The sequence below is a fragment of the Lontra canadensis genome, unplaced genomic scaffold, assembly GCF_010015895.1.
Source record: "Lontra canadensis isolate GAN:19392208 unplaced genomic scaffold, GSC_riverotter_1.0 scaffold12, whole genome shotgun sequence".
NCBI lineage: Eukaryota > Metazoa > Chordata > Mammalia > Carnivora > Mustelidae > Lontra > Lontra canadensis.
Genome location: NW_022631006.1, coordinates 20,050,535 through 20,070,871, shown reverse-complemented (window position 1 = coordinate 20,070,871; position 20,337 = coordinate 20,050,535). Strand labels below are relative to the sequence as shown.

At 51.8% G+C, this 20,337-nt stretch overlaps 1 protein-coding gene across 2 annotated transcripts in view; it reads left to right on the top strand.

Annotated features, from left to right (window-relative positions):
- DISP2 (dispatched RND transporter family member 2) overlaps window positions 1-9,979 on the top strand; it is a 14,086-nt gene extending 4,107 nt beyond the window's left edge. Inside the window, exons 2-8 of one of the 2 annotated variants that reach the window (XM_032856848.1) lie at window positions 2,719-3,048; window positions 3,330-3,359; window positions 3,494-3,617; window positions 3,891-4,006; window positions 4,176-4,303; window positions 4,663-4,760; window positions 6,495-9,979. In XM_032856848.1, the coding sequence (XP_032712739.1) occupies window positions 2,719-3,048; window positions 3,330-3,359; window positions 3,494-3,617; window positions 3,891-4,006; window positions 4,176-4,303; window positions 4,663-4,760; window positions 6,495-9,755 (4,087 nt within the window). In that variant the 3' untranslated portion in view covers window positions 9,756-9,979. Of the gene's footprint in view, window positions 1-2,718; window positions 3,049-3,329; window positions 3,360-3,493; window positions 3,618-3,890; window positions 4,007-4,156; window positions 4,304-4,662; window positions 4,761-6,494 lie in introns of those variants that run through there. The other variant, XM_032856849.1, reaches the window with a different exon arrangement.
- The last annotated feature ends 10,358 nt before the right edge of the window (window positions 9,980-20,337 follow it).

Below are 20,337 nucleotides of genomic sequence, written 5' to 3'. Positions count from 1 at the left end.
AAAAAAAAAAAAAAAAAAAAAAAAAAAAAACTTAAAAAAAAAAAAAGGCCTGCAGAATAAAAACCTTAAAGAAGAAAATGTCCACACTTATGTACCTTCCCTTTGGCCCACAGAGATGGGCCAATAAGGTCTTTTATCTGCCAGGACCTTGGTTGCTATATCTACTTTATGGGTCATCTGAGGGCTTGCTTTAGAACAACTTTGTCAAAAAAAAAAAAAAGAACAACTTTGTCAAACTCCTCTTTTTCTAAACAATGAGTTAGTTAAAAAAAAAAAGTATCAGTGATTTAAACCATGAGATTAAATGCTGATGCAGCTTTTAAGTAACAAAAAGGCAAGTATGTGTAATTATATATGTAGTGAGAGTCTCAAGGTGTGAGGAGTTCTAAAATGGAGCTATATTATCTGAGGTGCCTAAAGAGGTCAAATTGTAAATATAAATATACTTCTTAAGCTGCATGCTCCCCACAGCCCTGAGTGCAAATGAGGGCGGGGGGACAAATGTGTCTTCCCTATGCCAGGCTCCGACAGGGAGCTCATGTATGTTACACCTTAATTCCTGTACCAACCCCGAGAGGGGGTGTTACCATCATACTCTCGCTCAAGACAAAAATGCCAGCACCCCAAGAATTGTGTGTCTTTCCCAAGGCCTCAGAGCTAAAGGATGGTAGAGCCAGCAGTCCACCTCCAGTGCTCCCGCATTTTCCCTTGGCATGAAGGTTGTGCTTTCCCAGACTGCTATGCCAGCCAGCCATGCTTCCAGGAGGAGCAGGAAGAGCTTGCCTCTTCTTCCCAGTTCCTCTACTTCATTTCCAGGCAGAACCCAGCCTCCCTGGCAATGTCTGCTTGCCGCCAGGACAGGGACTCTGGCCTCCAGCCCCTTTGGGAGTGCAGCAGGCAGGTCTGAAAGCCACAGGTGGGTCAGCGTAAACCACACAGCTACACAATTTCTGGCAGGCCAAGTGGGTCCAGTGAATGTGGGAGGAGACAGGGCTCTGCCAGGGCTTCCTAGTCCAGAACCTCTCTGGGAGCACCCCATAGCCCTCGGGGACTCTGTTCTGCAGCCATCTACTCCTGTCCCAGGTCTGGCAGTCCTGACACTGGGGGGGACTCCGCCTCCCCGTGCACCCAGGGAGTGGGGCTGGGTCCATGCCCTGAGTACTGTCCTTGTGAGTAATTCTGAAAGAAGAATCTATTGCTGACTCCTCCTTGGCAAGTTCTTTGGGGGTCCCAACTCCCTCTCCCAGCCGTACACACTCTTGCAAAGCAAACCTCTGTCCTGTGGCCCAAGGGTGGAGGAAGGGCAGCACTCACAGCTGGCATACCTTCTGTGACTACCTCCACCCCCCCACCCCCGTCAAAGTTGGGCCTTCCTTTTCAGTGCTCTGTGACTTGGACTCTGGTCAATATCTCCCACCCACTATGAGTGCCTGGAAGACAAGGATGGACCTTATTCATCCCAGCATCACCATTAGCAGCCCGTCTAGGGCTCAGTATTCACTCAACAAACATTCCCCGGGGCCCCTTCCGAGTGCAAGAGATGAACAAAGGCATGAGACCCTGCTCTCCCAGAGCTCACATTCCATCGGAGAGGCAGGCTCGAAACAGGACACTGGATAATGTCCGGTTCTGGCAAATGCTGCGAAGAAATATAAAACAGGTGGGGCGATTGAGAGCTGGCAGGTGGTTAGTTGGTCGGGGAAGGCTTCTCTAAGAAGGTGATAGTTGGACTGAGACTAAAGGGAGGCTCCGAGCCATCCAGTTATCTTGTGGAGGAGACCCCAAGCTGAGGGAGGAGGAAGTTCAAAGGCTCTAAGGTGAGAATAAGATTGCAGTAGGTGCTCAATAAATGCCTGCCAAGAGAATGAACGGGTGGCTGCAGCAGAAAGAGTGCAGGACTGGGGCACCTGGGTGACTCGGTCAGTTAAGTACCTGTCTTGGGCTCAGGTCATGATCCTGAGGTCCTGGGATCAAGCCCCGCATCAAGCTCTCTGCTCAGCAGGGATCCTGCTTCCCCGGCTCTCCCTGCCTGCCTCTCTGCCTGCTTGTGATCTGTCAAATAAAATCTTAAAAAAAGAAAAAAAAAAAGGAAGGGAGGGAGGAAAGGAAGGAAGGAAGGAAGGTAGGAAGGAAGGACTGGTGCAGGACTGCAAGTCAGAATGGGTTTAAGGCCCAGCTCTTGTCTCACTGAACCTATTTTCAAATATAGAACAAGGAAAGTATCTCCCCTTTAGGATTTTGTGAGTACACAAGATCATACATGTAAAAGCACAGTGTCTGGCATGTAGCAGGCTGCCAATAATGTTTTTTTTTTTTTAAAGATTTTATTTATTTATTTGACAGAGAGAGAGAGGTCACAAGCAGGCAGAAAGGCAGGCAGAGAGAGAGGGGAAAGCAGGCTCCCCACTGAGCAGAGAGCCCGATGCAGGGCTTGATCCCAGGACCCTGGGACCATGACCCGAGCCGAAAGCAGAGGCTTTAACTCACTGAGCCACCCAGACGCCCTGCCAATAATGTTTTTTGAGTGCATGGACAGGTGAGTGACTGAGACAGTGGACTCAAGAGATAGGTTGGGGGTGTATGGATGGAGGCTGTGCCCCCCTCCCCTCTCCCCCAGGACTAATAAGAACAACCCCAAGCCGTGTCTCCTTGTCTCAGGGCATGGGGTGGCCCAACAGCACCCCCCACCCTCATCACCCTTGTCTCTTCTCTCCCCAGGTCCCAGAGCAAGGCTGTGGCCCCTGAGGCAAGCCCAGAGAAGAGCTGCTCCCTCCACAGTGGCCCCCTGGAGGATCCTTCCAGTTCTTCAGGACCCCCACCAACAACTTCCACCCTCCAGCCTGTGGGCCCGTCCAGCCCCTTGGCCCCTGCACACTTCACCTACACCCGGGCACCGCAGGAATACCGGGGAGACAATTCCCTGCCAGGACTTGGGGACCGAGCAGCTCTATGCTCCCATGGCTCTAGCCTCAGCCCTTCACCAGCCCCCTCACAGCGAGATGGGGCCTGGAAGCCGCCATCTGTGCAACACCATGTGGTCAGCGTCAGGTAAGGAGGGATCCAGCAGCCTGCAAGCTTCCACTGGAAGATGGGGCAGGGCTTAGAAGTGGGGTGAGACCCCGGGCTCTGGACTCCTTCATTAAGAGGCAGCCCAGGATGTCCCTTGCCTCTGAGGGAGGAGGCAGCCTGGATGGAGGAGGAAGGAAGGGTTGGAGCTTGAGAGTAGAACAGCCTAAAAGGATTAATACCATCTTGCTCTGTCCCCACACCCTACCTCCCACCCTGCAGGGGGGCTCTGACAAGCAAGTGTCTTTTCTTCTCTTCCACAGGCAGGAACGGACCTTCCGGATGCCAAAGAGGTAGGCCCCTGGGCCTCTGGCCCCCTAGGGGTGACTAGGTGGGCACCAAGTCTGGCCCTGCCACCCCTTCCTGGTGACGCCTAAGCTCACCACAACCAACACCAGTTCCAGTGGCTTCTCTTCCTCTTTCCCAGCTATTCCCAGCTGATTGCTGAGTGGCCAGTGGCTGTGCTGCTGCTGTGTCTGGCTGTCATCCTCGTCTGTACCCTGGCTGGACTGCTGGGGGACCAGCTGCCCGACTTCTCCAAGCCCTTGCTGGTAAGAGGCTAAAGGGAGGGACTCCCAGGCCTAGCCACCTCAGCTCAGTCTGGGGCAGAAAGTTGGAGCGACCCAGCTGGGGGTGGGATGGCAGTGGACTCGACCCCCAGAGTGAGTTGGGGAGATGGTAAAGAGGGGATACTCTCATCCAATAATCCAGAAAGGCAGGCTGGCCTTCCCTGCTCCAGGGGCCCAAAGGGGCAGAGCCAAGAAGGGCCAGATGGGGCACTGCTCCTTTTGCCCACCTGATCTTCTCTGTCCCTCCCCCTGCAGGGCTTTGAGCCTCGAGACACAGACATCGGCCGCAAGCTGGTAGTGTGGAGAGCACTGCAAACCCTCACGGGCCCCAGGAAGCTGCTTTCTCTTTCCCCAGACCATGAGCAGAACAGGTACTGGGTTTCCATCTTTCCACTGTTAAAGGGAAAGGGGGAATGAGAGAAGACCTCCCAAAATCCAAGTCAGAGGGACTTGCTGGGGTCCACTGGGAAGGGGTGTCTGGCCTCCTCTGAGTCCCTATCCCTTGATGGTGCCTGGCATAGGTTTTTCTCTCTACCTTAGTTCCAACGCCCACACCACTCTGAGCCCCACACCCTGGAGCAGTACCCAGGAGGGCTTAGTCCGGCCTCGAAGGATGGTGGAGCCCCTAGAGGACAGAGGGCAGGAGAACTTCTTCTGTGGCCCGCCTGGTAAGCAGCAACCTGGCCAGTTCCTGCCTTTAATGGTGGCCCCCATTGTACCGACTAGAACTAGAGGGCCCAGGAGAACAAATTTGGACAGTCAGAAAAGGAAGGAAGCCAGCTGGCCACGTTCAAGTCATGGAAGTTGGGTTACAGTCGGGAGGCTGAGCTAGGCCTCAGCTGCTCCAGCCACACGAAGTCAGGCTGGGCAGGGGTGGCGGGGCACAGGATGGGGCAGCCAGGCACAGGTTTCAGACTCCTGAGAGTCTGAGCCTCATATGGCCCTGGGTAAGTGTCTTCCCTCCAACGGGCCCAGGACCTGATGCCAAAGAGCTGAATTCTGGGGTGTGTTGGGGGGTGTGTTGCAGATAAGAGCTATGCACAGCTGGTGTTCATGTCCACCTCAGCAGGCAGCCTGTGGAACCTGCATGCCATCCATTCCATGTGCCGCATGGAACAGGACCAGGTGAGCTCGCTGGGGAGGTGCTGTGGGTGGGAGGTGAGGCAGGGGGAGAGAAGGGACTCTTCTTGGCCTAATCCCAAGGAAATACAGCTGAGCCAGAACTGCTAGGGTGGACTGGGGAAGAGTATTCCCTGCTCAGAAAATTCTTCCAGTCCCTGTTGAAAGGCTCCAGGTTCAGGTGGGGAAAGAAGAGTCAGCTGTTCTTAGAGAAGCCAAGACACAGAGACTAGCAGAGCCTGGGGATTTTCAAAAGGTCCTGAAAAGGGGCGCCTGGGTGGCTCAGTGGGTTAAAGCCTCTGCCTTCGGCTCAGGATCGAGCCCCGCATGGGGCTCTCTGCTCAGCAAGGAGCCTGCTTCCTCTTCTCTCTATGCCTGCCTCTTTGCCTACTTGTGATCTCTCTCTGTCCAATAAATAAATAAAATCTTTTTTTTTAAAAAAAAAAAGGTCCTGAAAAGGAGCCTCAGGGGCTCTTGAGGAGGCCCCAGCCCAAGGCCTCCTCCTGATCAATCCAAGCAGTGCCAATCCGGTTCCCCTAATCCAAGAGCCAGATACCACCATAACATCTGAAGAGAGGTTTGTTGCCAAATAGTGTAAACACCATTGAGTAGCCCACGGCATCCACACAAGTGTATCTGACATACCAAAAGACACTGGTAAGGAACACGTGCCCTGGAGTCAGATTCCTGAATTCAAAGCCAGTTCTCACTCTCTCTCTCTCTCTCTTTTTTTTAAAATAAGAATTTATTTATTTTTTATCTGAGAGAGAGAGCTGGGGGAGGAGCAGATGGAGAGGGACAAGCAGGCTCCACCCTGAGCGTAAAGCCCAACATGGAACTGCATCCCAGGACCCCGAGATCACAACCTGAGGTGAAATCAAGAGTTGGACACTCAGCCAAATGAGCCACCCAGGTGCCTAAAGGCCAGTTCTAATAGCCCCCTAGCTGCGTGATTGCAGGCACATTTCTAAACCTCTCAGTGCCTCGGGCTTTGGATGTAGAAAATGGGGCAAATAATGGTACTTTTCTCATAAGGATGTTGTGACAACTGAACAAGACAGATTTGCCTGGCAAATTGTAGAATAATGACTGACAATAGAAATCTCTCAGTAAATGTTGCTGTTGTCACCATGATCTCAGGCCCAAGGCCATATAGCCAGTTGGTAGCAAAACAGGGCCTCTGATCCCCAGGCCAGTGCCCTCCAGAGCTACACCAGCTGTCATGATGTGTTGTGTTAATAGCAGGTGGGAGAGAAAAGGAGGCATGAGGTCTGAAAAAGAAATAGCTCTGTCACTAAGACGGTTTAAGCAGCCCAGTGGACAGAGGTAGGAGGCTACATTTGGCACTGACCCTGACCCTGGAATGTTCTGGTCCCTACTTTTCCCACTGTTTGCTTCCAATTCCCTGGACCCTTAACCCATCTGTGGCTGACATTGTCACTTCCACTCCTGGTTTAGGCAGGGCAGAATTGGGGTGTGTGACCTGCAGAGGCCCTTAGGGCAGGACCTCTCGGAAGGAGGCCTTGGACAGCATTCCTGAGGTTCCCCTTTGGTGGGTAGTCAAGATGTAGCCAGGAACTGAACACAGCTCTGAGATGAGCCTTGTCTGCTGGGCTGTCAGGATACCTCTCTGCCTCGGCCCTCTAGCCTGGTAGGAGGTGAGGTGTCCCTGGACAGGGGCCAGGGAACCTGGGCCCCTGCCTTGACCCTGAGCTCTCTCCTGCCCTGTGTGCTGTACAGATCCGCTCCCATAGCCACTTTGGGGCTCTGTGCCAGCGTACAGAAGCCAACAAGTGCTGCCCCAGCTGGTCCCTGGGCAACTATGTGGCTGTGCTCTCCAACCGCTCCTCCTGCCTGGACACTACGCAAGCCGATGCGGCCCAAACACTGGCCCTTTTGCGGGCCTGTGCCATCTACTACCACCGCGGCGCCCTGGTGCCCTCTTGTTTGGGCCCTGGACAGGACAAACCAGCACACTGCACCCAGGTGCCCACCAGGTGCTCCCGGAGCAGCGCTGTCTACCAACTCCTCCATTTCCTACTGGACAGGGACTTTCTGAGTCCCCAGACTGCCGACTACCAGGTGCCCTCCCTCAAGTACAGCCTGCTCTTCCTGCCCACTCCCAAGGGGGCCTCCATGATGGGCATCTACCTGGACCGCCTGGCAGTGCCCTGGGGGCTCTCTGACAACTACACGTCCATCACCGGCATGGACCTGGGCCTCAAGCAGGAGCTGCTGAGACACTACCTGGCCCAGGACACGGTGTACCCCTTGCTGGCCCTGGTTGCCATCTTCCTCAGCATCGCCCTCTACCTGCGTTCCCTCTTCCTCACGCTCCTGGTACTGCTGGGGGTGCTGGGCTCCCTGCTGGTCGCCTTCTTTCTCTACCGGGTGGCATTCCGCATGGCCTACTTCCCCTTCGTCAATCTGGCAGCCTTCGTCCTTCTCAGCAGCGTCTGCGCCAACCACACACTCATCTTCTTCGACCTGTGGCGCCTCAGCAAGAGCCAGCTGCCCTCGGGGGGGCTGGCGCAGCGCGTGGGCCGCACCATGCACCACTTCGGCTACCTGCTGCTGGTCTCGGGCCTGACCACAGCCGCGGCCTTCTACGCCAGCTACCTGAGCCGCCTGCCGGCCGTGCGCTGCTTCGCCCTCTACCTGGGCACGGCCGTGCTGGCCCACCTGGCCCTCACGCTGGCCTGGCTGCCCGCCTCCGCGGTGCTCCATGAGCGCTACCTGGCGCGCGCCTGTGCGTCCCGGGTGCAGGGCCCGAGGGCCGGCAGCGCGCCCCGGCGACTGGCCCTGGCGCTGCACAGAAGGCTCCGCGGTCTCCGGAGGGCGGCGGCCGGCACCTCGCGCCTGCTCTTCCAGCGCCTCCTGCCCTGTGGGGTCATCAAGTTCCGCTACATCTGGATCTGCTGGTTCGCCGCGCTGGCGGCAGGGGGCGCCTACATCGCCGGCGTCAGCCCCCGCCTGCGGCTGCCCACGCTGCCACCGCCCCGCGGCCAGGTCTTCCGGCCCAGTCACCCCTTCGAGCGCTTCGACGCCGAGTACCGCCAGCAGTTCCTGTTCGAGCGGCTTCCTCAGGGCGAGGGCGGCCATTTGCCCGTGGTCCTGGTGTGGGGCGTCCTGCCCGTGGACACCGGCGACCCGCTTGACCCTCGCAGCAACAGCTCACTGGTGAGTGACCCAGCCTTCTCGGCCAGTGGCCCGGAAGCCCAGCGCTGGCTGCTGGACCTCTGCCACGGAGCTCGGAATCAGAGCTTCTTTGGCGCCCAGCCCGAGGGCTGGCCCACGCTCTGCTTCGTGGAAGCCCTCCAGAGCTGGGTGGAGAGCCCCGCTTGTGCCCGCCTGGGGCCGGGCCTCTGCTGTGGCCACTCTGCCTTCCCTTGGGCACCCCAGCTTTTCCTTCACTGCCTCAAGATGATGGCTCTGGAGCAAGGCCCCAATGGCACCCGGGACCTGGGGCCACGCTTCAATGCCCATGGCAGCCTGGCTGCCCTGGTCCTGCAGTTCCAGACTAACGTCCAGTATAGTCCGGACTACGGCCAGGCTCACCGCTTTTACACTGAGGTTAGCCACTGGCTGGCGGCTGAGCTGGGCCGCGCACCCCCAGGCCTCCACCGGGGCTGGTTTACCAGCCATCTGGAGCTCTACAGCCTGCAGCACAGCCTGAACACAGAACCAGCTGTGGTGCTGGGCCTCGCGCTGGCACTGGCCTTTGCCACACTGCTGCTGGGCACCTGGAACGTTCCACTGAGCCTGTTCTCCGTGGCAGCCGTGGCGGGCACCGTGCTGCTGACTGTGGGGCTACTGGTTCTGCTCGAATGGCAGCTCAACACTGCCGAAGCTCTCTTTCTCTCCGCCTCTGTGGGCCTCTCGGTGGACTTCACAGTCAACTACTGTATCTCCTATCACCTGTGCCCACACCCTGACCGCCTGAGCCGCGTGGCCTTCTCCCTGCGTCAGACCAGCTGTGCCACGGCAGTGGGGGCCGCGGCCCTGTTTGCGGCCGGAGTGCTCATGCTACCCGCAACCGTGCTGCTCTATCGCAAGCTGGGCATTGTCCTGATGATGGTCAAGTGCGTCAGCTGTGGCTTCGCCAGCTTCTTCTTCCAATCTCTGTGCTGCTTCTTTGGGCCAGAGAAGAACTGTGGGCAGATCCTCTGGCCTTGTGCCCACCTGCCTTGGGACACTGGAACAGGAGAGCCGAGTGGGGATAAGGCAGGCCGCCCACGGGCAGGGCCAGCGGGAGGGGCGCCCGGATCATGCTCGGAACAGTACGAGCTCCAGCCCCTGGCACGGCGCCGGAGCCCCAGCTTTGACACGAGCACAGCCACGAGCAAACTGTCCCACCGGCCCTCTGTGCTCTCTGAGGATCTCCAGCTGCATGATGGCCCCTGCTGCTCCCGTCCCCCACCGGCCCCTGCCTCCCCGAGGGAGCTGTTCCTGGACCACCAGTCCGTCTTCAGCCAGTGCCCAGCCCTGCAGACATCCTCCCCTTATAAGCAGGCGGGCGCCAGCCCCAAGACCCAAGGCAGGCGGGACTCCCCAGGCCAGAAGGCTGAGCCTGCGAGGGCCTCACCAAAAGTCCCTGCCCACTCTCCCAAGGCCAAGGCTGTGGAGCCTCCTGATTGCCTCTGCTCTTCAGCCAGCACCCTAGAGGGCCTCAGCGTCTCTGATGAGACCTGTCTGAGCACCTCGGAGCCCAGTGCCCGAGTTCCAGATTCTGTTGGTGCCTCCCCGGACGACCTGGATGAAACAGAGCCAACTGTACCCGAGCGGGGCCAGCTGAACGAAAAGCGGGACACCCTGTGGCTTGCGCTGAGGGAGGCCGTGTACGATCCTTCCGTTCCTGCCTCCCACCAGAGCAGCTCATCTTGGAAGGGCCGTGGGGCCCCGGGGGATGGCAGCCCTGTGGTGCTGCCCAACAGCCAGCCAGATCTGCCAGACGTTTGGCTCCGCAGGCCCAGCACCCACACTTCAGGCTACAGTAGCTGAGGGAGGCCCGGACTAGGGTACAGAGCCTGTTGGAGGCGACAAGGTGGCCCCGGACTGAAGCTTGATGGTGTCTCCCCACCTCAGCACGGAGAGGTTTCACCATCCAACTGTGGAGTTTAAACCCTGCCCCATGTGGGTCAGCCTCGGTCCAGGCTGCTGCTTACTCCCCACATCTGGAAGATTCAGTGGGGTGGATCTTGGGAAAGAAAGGTCACAGGCTCATGTCTTGTGACTTGCTGATCTCTCGTCTGCCCCACCCCCCCAACGTAATGCCAGCCAGGACCTCTAGAAGGGGGAAGGCCAGATTCGTGGCTCCAGGTATCAGGGGGAGGCCGACCTGGCCCCCAAGCCAAGCGGGTGTGAGGGACCCAGTTCCTGGGACCCTGCAGGGCACCTCACCATCCAGAAGAGCCCTGGGGAACCCCAACAGCCTCTGGGACCTCACACCTTTCAGGGGCTCTTTATCAGGACACTCCCTTCTCTTCAGGGAGCTTCTCTGGGCCAGAATTAGGCTGAGGCCTCTTTCCTGAATGACCTTACCCCCCTCACACTCCCTAGGCTGATCAGGAATTCGTCAAGGCCGGGTAGAGATGGCTGCTGGCAACGAAGCAGGGGGAGGAAGGCCAGCCAGCCTCAGAGTGTCGTTCAGTTGCAGAAACAGTCCCTTGTGGGGAGCAGGAAGTGTGTGCTCCCCTGGAAACAAACAAGAACTCTTTATATCCTGTATCTTTTCCTTTACACAATACTTAACTTGCATACCCACGTCTCCTTGGAATCTCACCATTTCACTACAGGGTAGCCTGCAATTAGCCCGATCCTCCACCCCAACCCCCGGTTCATAGGTAAAGTCACTGAGAATAAGTAAGGTTAAGTGATTGACTCACAGTCTTAGAGCTCATAAGGGTGGGAGCAGGCTTCCTGCCTTGATCCACTGCTAGAATTCCCACTGTCCTGGTTACCTGCCCCAGGGCGTTGGCCTGTAGTTAACTTGATGGCTCACCTTGCAGGTGTTTCTGAGAATACCTCATCCCGCCCCTCTTCAGACCTCTGTCTCCAGACAGCGCTGTACTCTGAGCAAGCCGTGCTTTGTTCTACATCTGCCCCGTGCTTCCCTCCAGATCCACTGAGAACCTCCAGGCTCTGGGGCATCCTGGCGGAGCTGATTCCCCTGTTCCAGGGCATGCTTCTTCCATGGCCGCAGTGTGTGGAGAGGCAGAGGGCAGTAGAGGTTGAACAGAATTCAGCTAAGGCAGGAACTCAGGACGGTCCCTTTGGGGAGAGTGCGAGTCTAAAACTCTACCCCCAGTCAGGGAAACCCCAGCTTCCTACAGGCAAGTCTGTCTGGGGGCACTCAGGAGACCAAAAGGTGACTCCCCCTTCCCCAAAGCAAAGAGTCGCTCTGCAAAGTTTTATGCCATGTGAGAGCTCCTGGCCCTTGAAGCAAAGTTCCTCTAACACCTACTCTCATGTGGAACCATGAGGAGACAGAGGCCTGGAAGGGAAATTGAGCACCTGCCCTCGAGGGGCTCACATGCTAGCTCTTCCCTCAGGCATGGATGGGTCACTGGTGGCACCTTGCAGTGTGGGCTGAGGGCCATGTGCCTGTCACCATTCATATTGCTAGAGGTCAGGTACCCAGGACCGGTAACCAGGATGGCTTCCCTGAAGGGAGACAACTTGAGCTGGGCTTTGGAAGTCCAAGTGTCTCAGACTGGAAGGGACCTTAATGATCATTTATTCCAGCAGTTTTCAAGCTTTGTAGCCTCAGGATCCTTTCTTCAAAGAATCCTTGTGTGGAAACACAGTTACAAAACAGATAAGAAGCAGCAACTCCTGGGGTGGTGCTGGGTGGGTGTGTACAGAGTCAGCTCAGCCTCCCTTTCTCCTGGGCTTCTTGGGGGCCCTGGGGAACCCCACAAGCTCCCAGTAGCTCTAACAGAATGTGGTGTGAAAACCACCAATCCAGGTCGTTTTACAGATGAGTAACACAGAGAGGAAGGGATTCTTCTAGGGCCAGACACTCTGTGACCCAGCTAGAGGCAACTCAAGAGGGGTTTCTGTTTTGTTTTGTTTTGTTTTTTTCCTATATTCTTGAAACCTACCTCCCACCATAAGAAGCCCATGAGAAGTGGAGCAGAAATCCAAATGACACACAGGAGTTCTAGAAGCGCGAGAAGACCATGGGTGGGAATGACAGGCTACGTCAGCTCCTCTGCAAGCTGAGAAAATCAAACCCATTTGACCCCTGACCACCAGGAAGAGAAAGCAAGAATGAGGACCTAACTTGCACCTATTCTCTGGGAGGTCTGTGGGACCACTCTGTCTTCATGTCCAAGTGGAATTTCCTGTCTCTGGCCTGGGGCTGCTCATCAGGGTCTTGGTTTCTCTGCACTGTGGACCGTGTTCTTCTGTATCACACACCCATGCTTTGAGAGCCCTGGTCTCATCTGGGACAATCAGCCAGAGGGAGGACAAGGTGAGCCCTTCCTTCTGAGCATGAGCAGAAGTCTGGCCTTGACTCAAAAAAGAGACCAGCGTCTTAATTGTTTTTTTCCAAGCACCTCACCAAGGCTCTTCTGCCTTGTATTGTGGGGGTGGGCAGCAGGGACCTGGACCAAAAGGACCTGCTCTTCCACATCCTTTTTGTCTTGCAAAGGGAGACATGGTATCTGGGACTGGAGCTTTGAAATTTTGCCAGAACACAACCACTGAAATGTCAGAGAGAATACAGAGGGGTGGGTAGGGTGGGCATCAGGGATGTGGGCACAGCTGAGGATCCTACTCAGAGATTTCTGGGTCCCATTCTTGCAGGCCACAGCCACAAAACCCAGCAGGAAGGCTGATCAACCAGAGTAGCTGAGGTACAGACTGGATTTGGTCTTTATACCACTAGGCCCCAAAGACTGGAAGACCCCAGCGGTAATCTAAAACACCACCTCACTCCCAGAGTGGCCCATACCAACAGCAGGCAACCCATATTAATGGATAATCTAGCCTGCCTCTCCAGCCCCAACTCTGAAAAGCAGGATTTAAAGTATTGTCAATTTCCTGTAAGTTTCAGCAGACCTATTTGCTTCATTACATTATCAGTGGTTACAAGGAGTATATGGCTCAGAAGCATGCTGAGGCAGGGGAAAACCAGCTAAAGCATTCATGTTTGCTCTGTGAAATTCGAGAAATGGTTTCTTAACACTGAGACACTTTAAAATAGAACTACGTTGACACCCATTTGGGACTTAAGGTCCTTTCTCCTATTTGTGCCACAGATCCTTGAACTTCCACTCAGAGTATGAGTACGTGTGCTGTATGTTTTTAAAATGTAACTTGGTTTACTTTGTCACTATGGGAAAACCCATCCTTCCATGGCTGTGGTGCTTTGTTGACAATGATGGAGATTGGTTTGACTAGCAGACTCTTAGATTGGCACATGGCATAAGTGATACCATGATACTAAGGCAATATCCCAGCCTAAGCCCGATTCTAAAAGAGACATCTTGCAAGAGATTTATAAGCCAAACTTCCTCAGCCCCATCTAAATCATTCCATTCTTCTCCCATTGCATGACAGGACAGAGAAGCAGGTGAGAGGTATCAGGAAAGAAGATGCATTGGTTTACAACCTTCACACATTTATCTGGAGACTTTCTGATCTTTTCTTCCATGGTGGCCTTTGATAATACATATGGGCAGTGACAGCGCTCTGACACCCCATCCCATCCATCAGGACTCCATTTGCTTTGGGATAGAAAAAACAGGCATTCCTCACCCTTTCCACACACACCCTTGATCCCAGGGACAACTATAACTCAAGGTCAGGAGGTGTTTATGCATAAGAGAAGAAAGTGTAACTCAGTTCCACGGGAAGAATACAAAGGAAAGCCACTCTGTGCTATGTAAATGATTGGTTGTCCAAAGCCACTCTGTGTTGAAAAGCCCTGGAAGGACCTTGATAAAGTTGTAATCATTATCAGGCTTCTGTGTGATTATTCAGTTCTGTGCCTTCTTCATTTAAGAATTCAAATTCAAGAGTGAAAGATTGATACAGAGAGCATATTAACCACATTTGTTTGAACTGAAAAACAGTATCAGACTTTTATTATAGAAAGTCAGTCTGGGTGCATCTGGGTGGTTCAGTTAGTTGAGGGTCCAACTCTCGATTTCTGCTGGGGTCATGATCTCGGGGTCATGGGGTCAGCCCGCATAGGGCTCCATGGCCTGTGGGGAGTCTGCTTAAGATTCTATCTCTCTTGAGGCACCTGGGTGGCTTAGTCAGTTAAACATCTGCCTTCTGCTCAGGTCATAATCCCAGGGCCCTGGGATCAAATCCCACTTCCGCTCCCAGCTCAGCAGGAAGACTGCTTCTCCCTCTGCCTCTGCTGCTCTCCCTGTTTCTGCTCTCTCTGTCAAATAAATAAAATCCTTTAAAAAAGATTCCCAGGGGCGCCTGGGTGGCTCAGTGGGTTAAGCCTCTGCCTTTGGCTCGGGTCATGGTCTCAGGGTGCTGGGACCAAGCCCCACATTGGGCTTTCTGCTTAGCAGGGAGCCTGCTTATTTTATTAAGTTATTTTATTTAGTTATTTTATTAAAAAAATCTTTGGGGCACCTGGGTGGCTCAGTGGTTTAGGCCTCTGCCTTCAGCTCAGGTCATGATCTCAGGGTCCTGGATCCTGGGATCGAGTCCTGCATCAGTCTCTCTGCTCAGTGAGGAGCCTGCTTCCCCCTCTTTCTCTCTGTCTGCTGCTCTGCCTACTTGTGATCTCTCTCTCTGTCAAATACATAAATAAAATCTTAAAAAAATAAAAAAATAATAAAAAATAAAATCTTTAAAAAAAAAAGATTCTCTCTCCCTCTCCCTCTGCCTCTTCTCCCCCCAATCTCCCTCTAAAATAAATATTTATTTTTTTTAAGATTTTATTTGACAGAGAGAGATCACAAGTAGGCAGAGAGTCAGGCAGAGAGAAAGGGGGAAGCAAGCTCCCTGCTGAGCAGAGAGCCCGATGTGGGGCTCGATCCCAGGACCCTTGGATCATGACCTGAGCTGAAGGCAGAGGCTTTAACCCACTGAGCCACCCAGGCGCCCCATAAATAAATCTTAAAAAAAAAAAAAAAAAAAAAAAAAGATAGCCAAGGGGCGCCTGGGCACAGAGGTTTGGCTTTGCACATAGGATATACAGTGGGCATTTTCCAAAAATTGAATGATTTAAATCTGCAGCTCCATGGTTTGAACAAAAATACATTTAGAGTACATATTACAACTTCCCATTTCAGACAAGATGGAGTAGCAGAGACTAGATTTGCCCTCCTTCCAGAAACAATCAACTAAACATAAAAACTATGAAACAACAGTTTTCAAGATGGTGGACACCAGACAACAAAGACAGTGATCCCTGAAAGACAAGAAACAGATGAGATGAGCCCTATGATTGCCTTAGCTTACTGCTGAAGAGAGTTTCCAGGATGAATTGCAGGGAGGGAGAACACAGGCAGGGCCATGCAGGCTTCCTGAACTGAGGAGATAGCTCAGAGTTTATGGCAATCCAAACTCTTTGCTCACAACAGAGTACTGATGAGAAAAAAGGTGCATAGAGAAAGAATTCTGGAAAGGGCCCCCCTCGAGTATTCAGCAGAGCACTACTCATCGTGGAAATGTTAGGAAATTACTTGAGACTAAGGAAAGAATCATCTGAAATAATTAGAGGGAACAGTAGCCAATATTCATAGAGGACTGGAACAGTGACTGTTCGTTCCCATCAATCAGACTGGAAAACCTCATAATTTTATGAAGCATTGGTTGGAGTTCTTAGAAGGGTCCTGCCTTAGCAGTGGGGACACATTAGCCCCAGTTTATTTATTTATTTTTTATTAACCCTAGTTGTTCATCCCATTTAATAAATTTTAAAAGCAACACCTGAAGGAATCAAACTATTTCTAGGTAATGTAACTGCATCTCAGAACAAACCTCAAGAATGTTTACAGAAGGGGTGCCTGGGTGGTTCAGTGGGTTAAAGCCTCTGCCTTCAGCTCTGGTCGTGATCCCAGGGTCCTGGGATGGAGCCCTGCATCAGGCTCTCTGCTCAGCAGGGAGCCTGCTTCCCTTCCTCTCTCTCTGTCTGCCTCTCTGCCTACTTGTGATCTCTGTCTGTTATATAAATAAATAAAATATTTTAAAAAATGTTTACAAAAATACAAAAATAACTAGCATGAGAAAACACAAAATTTACAGTGCCTGAGGTCTAATAAAACATTAGCAGTCGTACAAATAAGCAGAAAAATGTGAACCATAGTGAGGAGGAAAACCAATTGACACCAACCCAGAATTGACACTGATGTGAGAATTAGCAAAGAGATTATTATAGCTGTATTCCATATGTTCATATAGCTAAGTAGAGACTTGGAAGATATTTTCAAAAATACGCAAGTTGAACTTCCAGAGATGGAAACAAATGAATGAGATGAAAAGCCATGAGATGATGGCTTGATGAAAAGCCAATGAGATGATGGAATTAACAACAGTTTAGACACTGCAGAAAAAAAGATTGGTGAACTTGAAGACATGAAACTAGAAATTGTCTAAAATGAAACACCAAAAGAAAAGAATTTTAGAAATGAATAAAGAAGTATATAATACATAATAGGTAGAAAGTTGGTTTTTTAAAATATTTAAAATTGGGAAAAATGCAGGCATCAACTAAAAATGGGTGAGAGGGCATATTGTTTTTGTTTAATTATTTGTGAAGGTATGTGAACAAAAAAAGAGATGATCTTGAAAATGCTACTCCAGATTCCATCTTCCTTCCCCGTTTGCATATGACTTTGCTCCTGTGATCATCCCCTCTTCCCCTGAAGCATCCTTCCTCCTCTCTGCTAGCTCATTCCCCTTAGTACATGTATCCACTAGTAGCTGCAACTTGGGGAAAATCCTTCCTTGACCCCCACAACCCAGCACCACAGTGACTGCCCAGTTGCTCTACTCCATTCACAAAGTTTCTAATGTCTGCATCTGCCATCCCAACTTCCTCATCTCTCATGTACTCTTTAACCTACTCCAATGTAGCTTCCACTCAGACCCACCTCTCCACCAGAATTCTTTTTGCTGTATTTGCCAATGACTTCTTTACCAGTTATTCTCTATAGTTTACCACTCCCTCCTTTGGCAGTTTACCACTTCCTGCTCCTTGGCTTCTAAAACACCACCCTTTTTTGTTGTCTTCTTACCTCCCTGTCACCTCTTTATCAGGTTTTTTTGGCTGGTAGCTTTTCACTGCAACTCCTAAATGTTACTATCCCTATCCTTGGCTCTCTGTAGACTCTGTACACTTCTTCCCCTGGAGATCTCATCCAATATCTCAGCTTTTTTTTTTTTTTTTTAATACATCCACATACACCCAGATCTCAAGAGTAGATCTCTAACCCAGACTCCCCTCTGGGCTTGAAGCCTGTATTTCAAACTGTTTACTTGACAGCTCCACTTGAATGTCTGAGAGGCATTTCAAGTTAAATTCAAAACTAAGCTCTCAATCTCCCAGCAACATAAAAAAATGACTCTTTCCACACAGTTATTCAAGCCTGAGAATTCTCCTTAAGACTTCCTTCTCGGGGCACCTAGGGGGCTCAGTGTTCAATTCTGGGTTTTGGCTGGGGTCGTGATCTCAGGGATCCCAGTTGTGGGATCGAGTCCCACTTTGGCTTTGGGCTCCATGCTCGGTGGGAGTCTGTTCAGAGAATATCTTCCTTTGCCCCTCCCCTCATTTGTGCTCTCTTTCTCTAAAATAAATAATCTTTGAGGGGCACCTGGGTGGCTCGGTCAATTAAGTGTCTGCCTTCAGCTCCTGGGGTACTGGGATAGAGTCCCACATCAGGCTTCCTATTCAGCAGGGAGCCTGCTTCTCCCTCTCCTTCTACCCCTCGTCTTTCTTGTGCTCACTTGTGCTTGCTCGTGCTTGCTTATGCTCACTCTTTCTTTCAAGTAAGCAAGTAAATAAATAAACCTTAAATAATCTTTTGAAAGATTTTCCCTTCTTCCCACATTCAGTCCAACACCGAGTCCTGAGATTCTATGTCCAAAAGCTGTCTTAAATGTGTCTGCTTCTCTTCCATCCTTGTGGTGTCTAAATGGGGTGTCTGTCCAATTGGAACAGGGCCTACAGAATGTAGGGCAATGATCAGGTGGAAGTCGGTGGCATGGGCGGTGAAAGGATTCGCCTGAGGCAAAACAAAAGAGATAGACATTTATTGAATATGCCACAAGGGAGCCATGGGGAGGACAGCAGAAGAGAGGTTGTCTGCCAGGAGAGAGTGGGTGGGAGCTGTTTTTAAAGAAGGAAGGTGAGGACAGTTCGAAACTATGGAATCTTCCCTTTTTTGGTAACTGTGCCTAGCTGTAGTAGCCCATTGGTCAGTTAGGACCTATGGAGGTTTTGAGGTGGGTCGCCTGATGGGCCCATCTGTATTCAGGCAGGTGTTGCTGTGGGCTCTTCCTGCATTCCATCGCTCCAACCTGTTTGCCTCAAAGCGGCCTCTGCACTTTCACTATTACCAGCACCCTCATGGCCAAGCCACCATTGTCTCTCATGGGAATGATTGCAGCAGCCTCCCGGCTATCTCTATAGTTTTGCCCTTACCCCCTTCAGTCCTGTCTCCATGAAGTAATCACAATGAGCTTTTTAAAAATAAATTGAATAACATTCTCCTGCTCTAGTATTTCAATGACTTTCTATTACTCTTAAGATAAAAATCTAATCTTGGGGCGCCTGGGTGGCTCAGTTGTTGGGCGTCTGCCTTCAGCTCAGGTCATGATCCCAGGGTCCTGGGAACGAGCCCCTCATTGGGCTCCCTGCTCAACAGGAAGCCTGCTTCTCTCTTTCCCATTCCCCCTTCTTGTGTTCTCTCTCTCTCTCTCTCTCTCGCTGTCTCTGTCAAATAAATAAATAAATAAATACAATCTTTTTTTTTTTAAAAAGGTAAAATTTAATCTCTTCACCTTTGGTCTACAAAGCTTGCCATTTGACCTCTTATTTCTCCAGCTTTATCTGTACTGCTTTCCTCCCATCTTTCATGCCCAACTAGTCATTTCTGCTTTGCGACTTCACATTTTTCCTTCCTCCCCCACTGTTCATCTGATTAACTCCACTCACCCTTTGTTTTAAGAATTTTATTTATTTGAGAGAGAGCGAGAGGGCACAACCAGGAGTGAGGGGCAGAGGGAGAGGGAAGCAAACTCCCCACTGAGCAGGGAGCCCCATGCAGGGCTTGATCCCAGGACCCTGGGATCATGATCTTAACTGAAGGCAGACACTTAACCGACTGAGCCATTCAGGTGCCCCGGACTCTCATTCATCTTTCATTAATCAAACATCTCCTTAGATGTCTTCCCTGACTATCCAATTTCAACTGTTTCCCCAATTTTCTCTCTCATAGCACATTGTGCTTTTCCTTCATAGTTTTACTACAGTTGGTAAATATACATTTATTTGAGGGTTTTTTCCCACTTAATTGAGATGTAACTAACAAGTGTGTGTGTGTGTGTGTGTGTGTGTGTGTGTGTGTTTTAAAAGATTTTATTTATTTGACAGAGATTACAAGTAGGCAGAGAGGCAGGCAGAGAGAGAGAGAGGAAGAAGCAGGCTCCCTACGGAGCAGAAAGCCTGATGCAGGGCTCAATCCCAGGACCCTGGGATCATGACCAGAGCCAAAGGCAGAGGCTTTAACCCACTGAGCCACCCAGGTTCCCCAGTTTGTGTGGTTTTTTGTTTCCATTTTCTAGATTGTAAACTCAAGGAGGGCAAAGCCAAAATCAGTCTGGATATTTGTTACTCCTCCCCCATCTGTCCTCTTAGAAGAATGGTCTGGCACACAGCTGGTGCTCATTAAATATTTACTGAGTGAAATGAATGAGTGCCTTAAGTGCTTGAAAACCCTGACCTGGGGGCTCCTGGGTGGCTCAGTGGGTTAAAGCCTCTGCCTTCGGCTCAGGTCATGATCCCAGGGTCAGGTCATGATCCCAGGGTCCTGGGATCGAGCCCCATATCCGGCTCTCTGCTCGGCAGGGAGCCTGCTTCCTCCTCTCTCTCTGCCTGACTTTCTACCTACTTGTGATCTCTCTCTGTCAAATAAATAAATAAAATCTTAAAAAATAAAAATCTGGGTAAGTGTTATTAAAGTTAGGACTGGGGTGCCTGGGTGGCTCAGTCACTTAAGCCCCCCACTCTGGGTTTTGGCCTAGGTCATGATCTCAGGGTTGTGGCGTCAAGTACCGCCTGGGGCTCCCACCAGCGAGGAGTCCACTGGAGATTCCCTGTCTCTCTCCCTCTTCCCGATCACATGCTCTCTCTCTCAAATAAATAATCTTTAAAGCTAGGAGTGAGGGTAGGTGAGGTGGGGATTTCCGCCCACAGACCCTTTTTAAACCTCACTGGCTACTCTCCACCCTGCGCAACCAAACAGCCCTACGCTCTTGCCAATCAAGCACCATGCAAAATCCCTATCATGGACCAAATAAAGAGGATTGTGACATAGACTCTAACAGTGATGGCGTTTGTGTCTCAAGCCCGGAATATGACGGTGGCGGCTCATAGCTCCTTTCA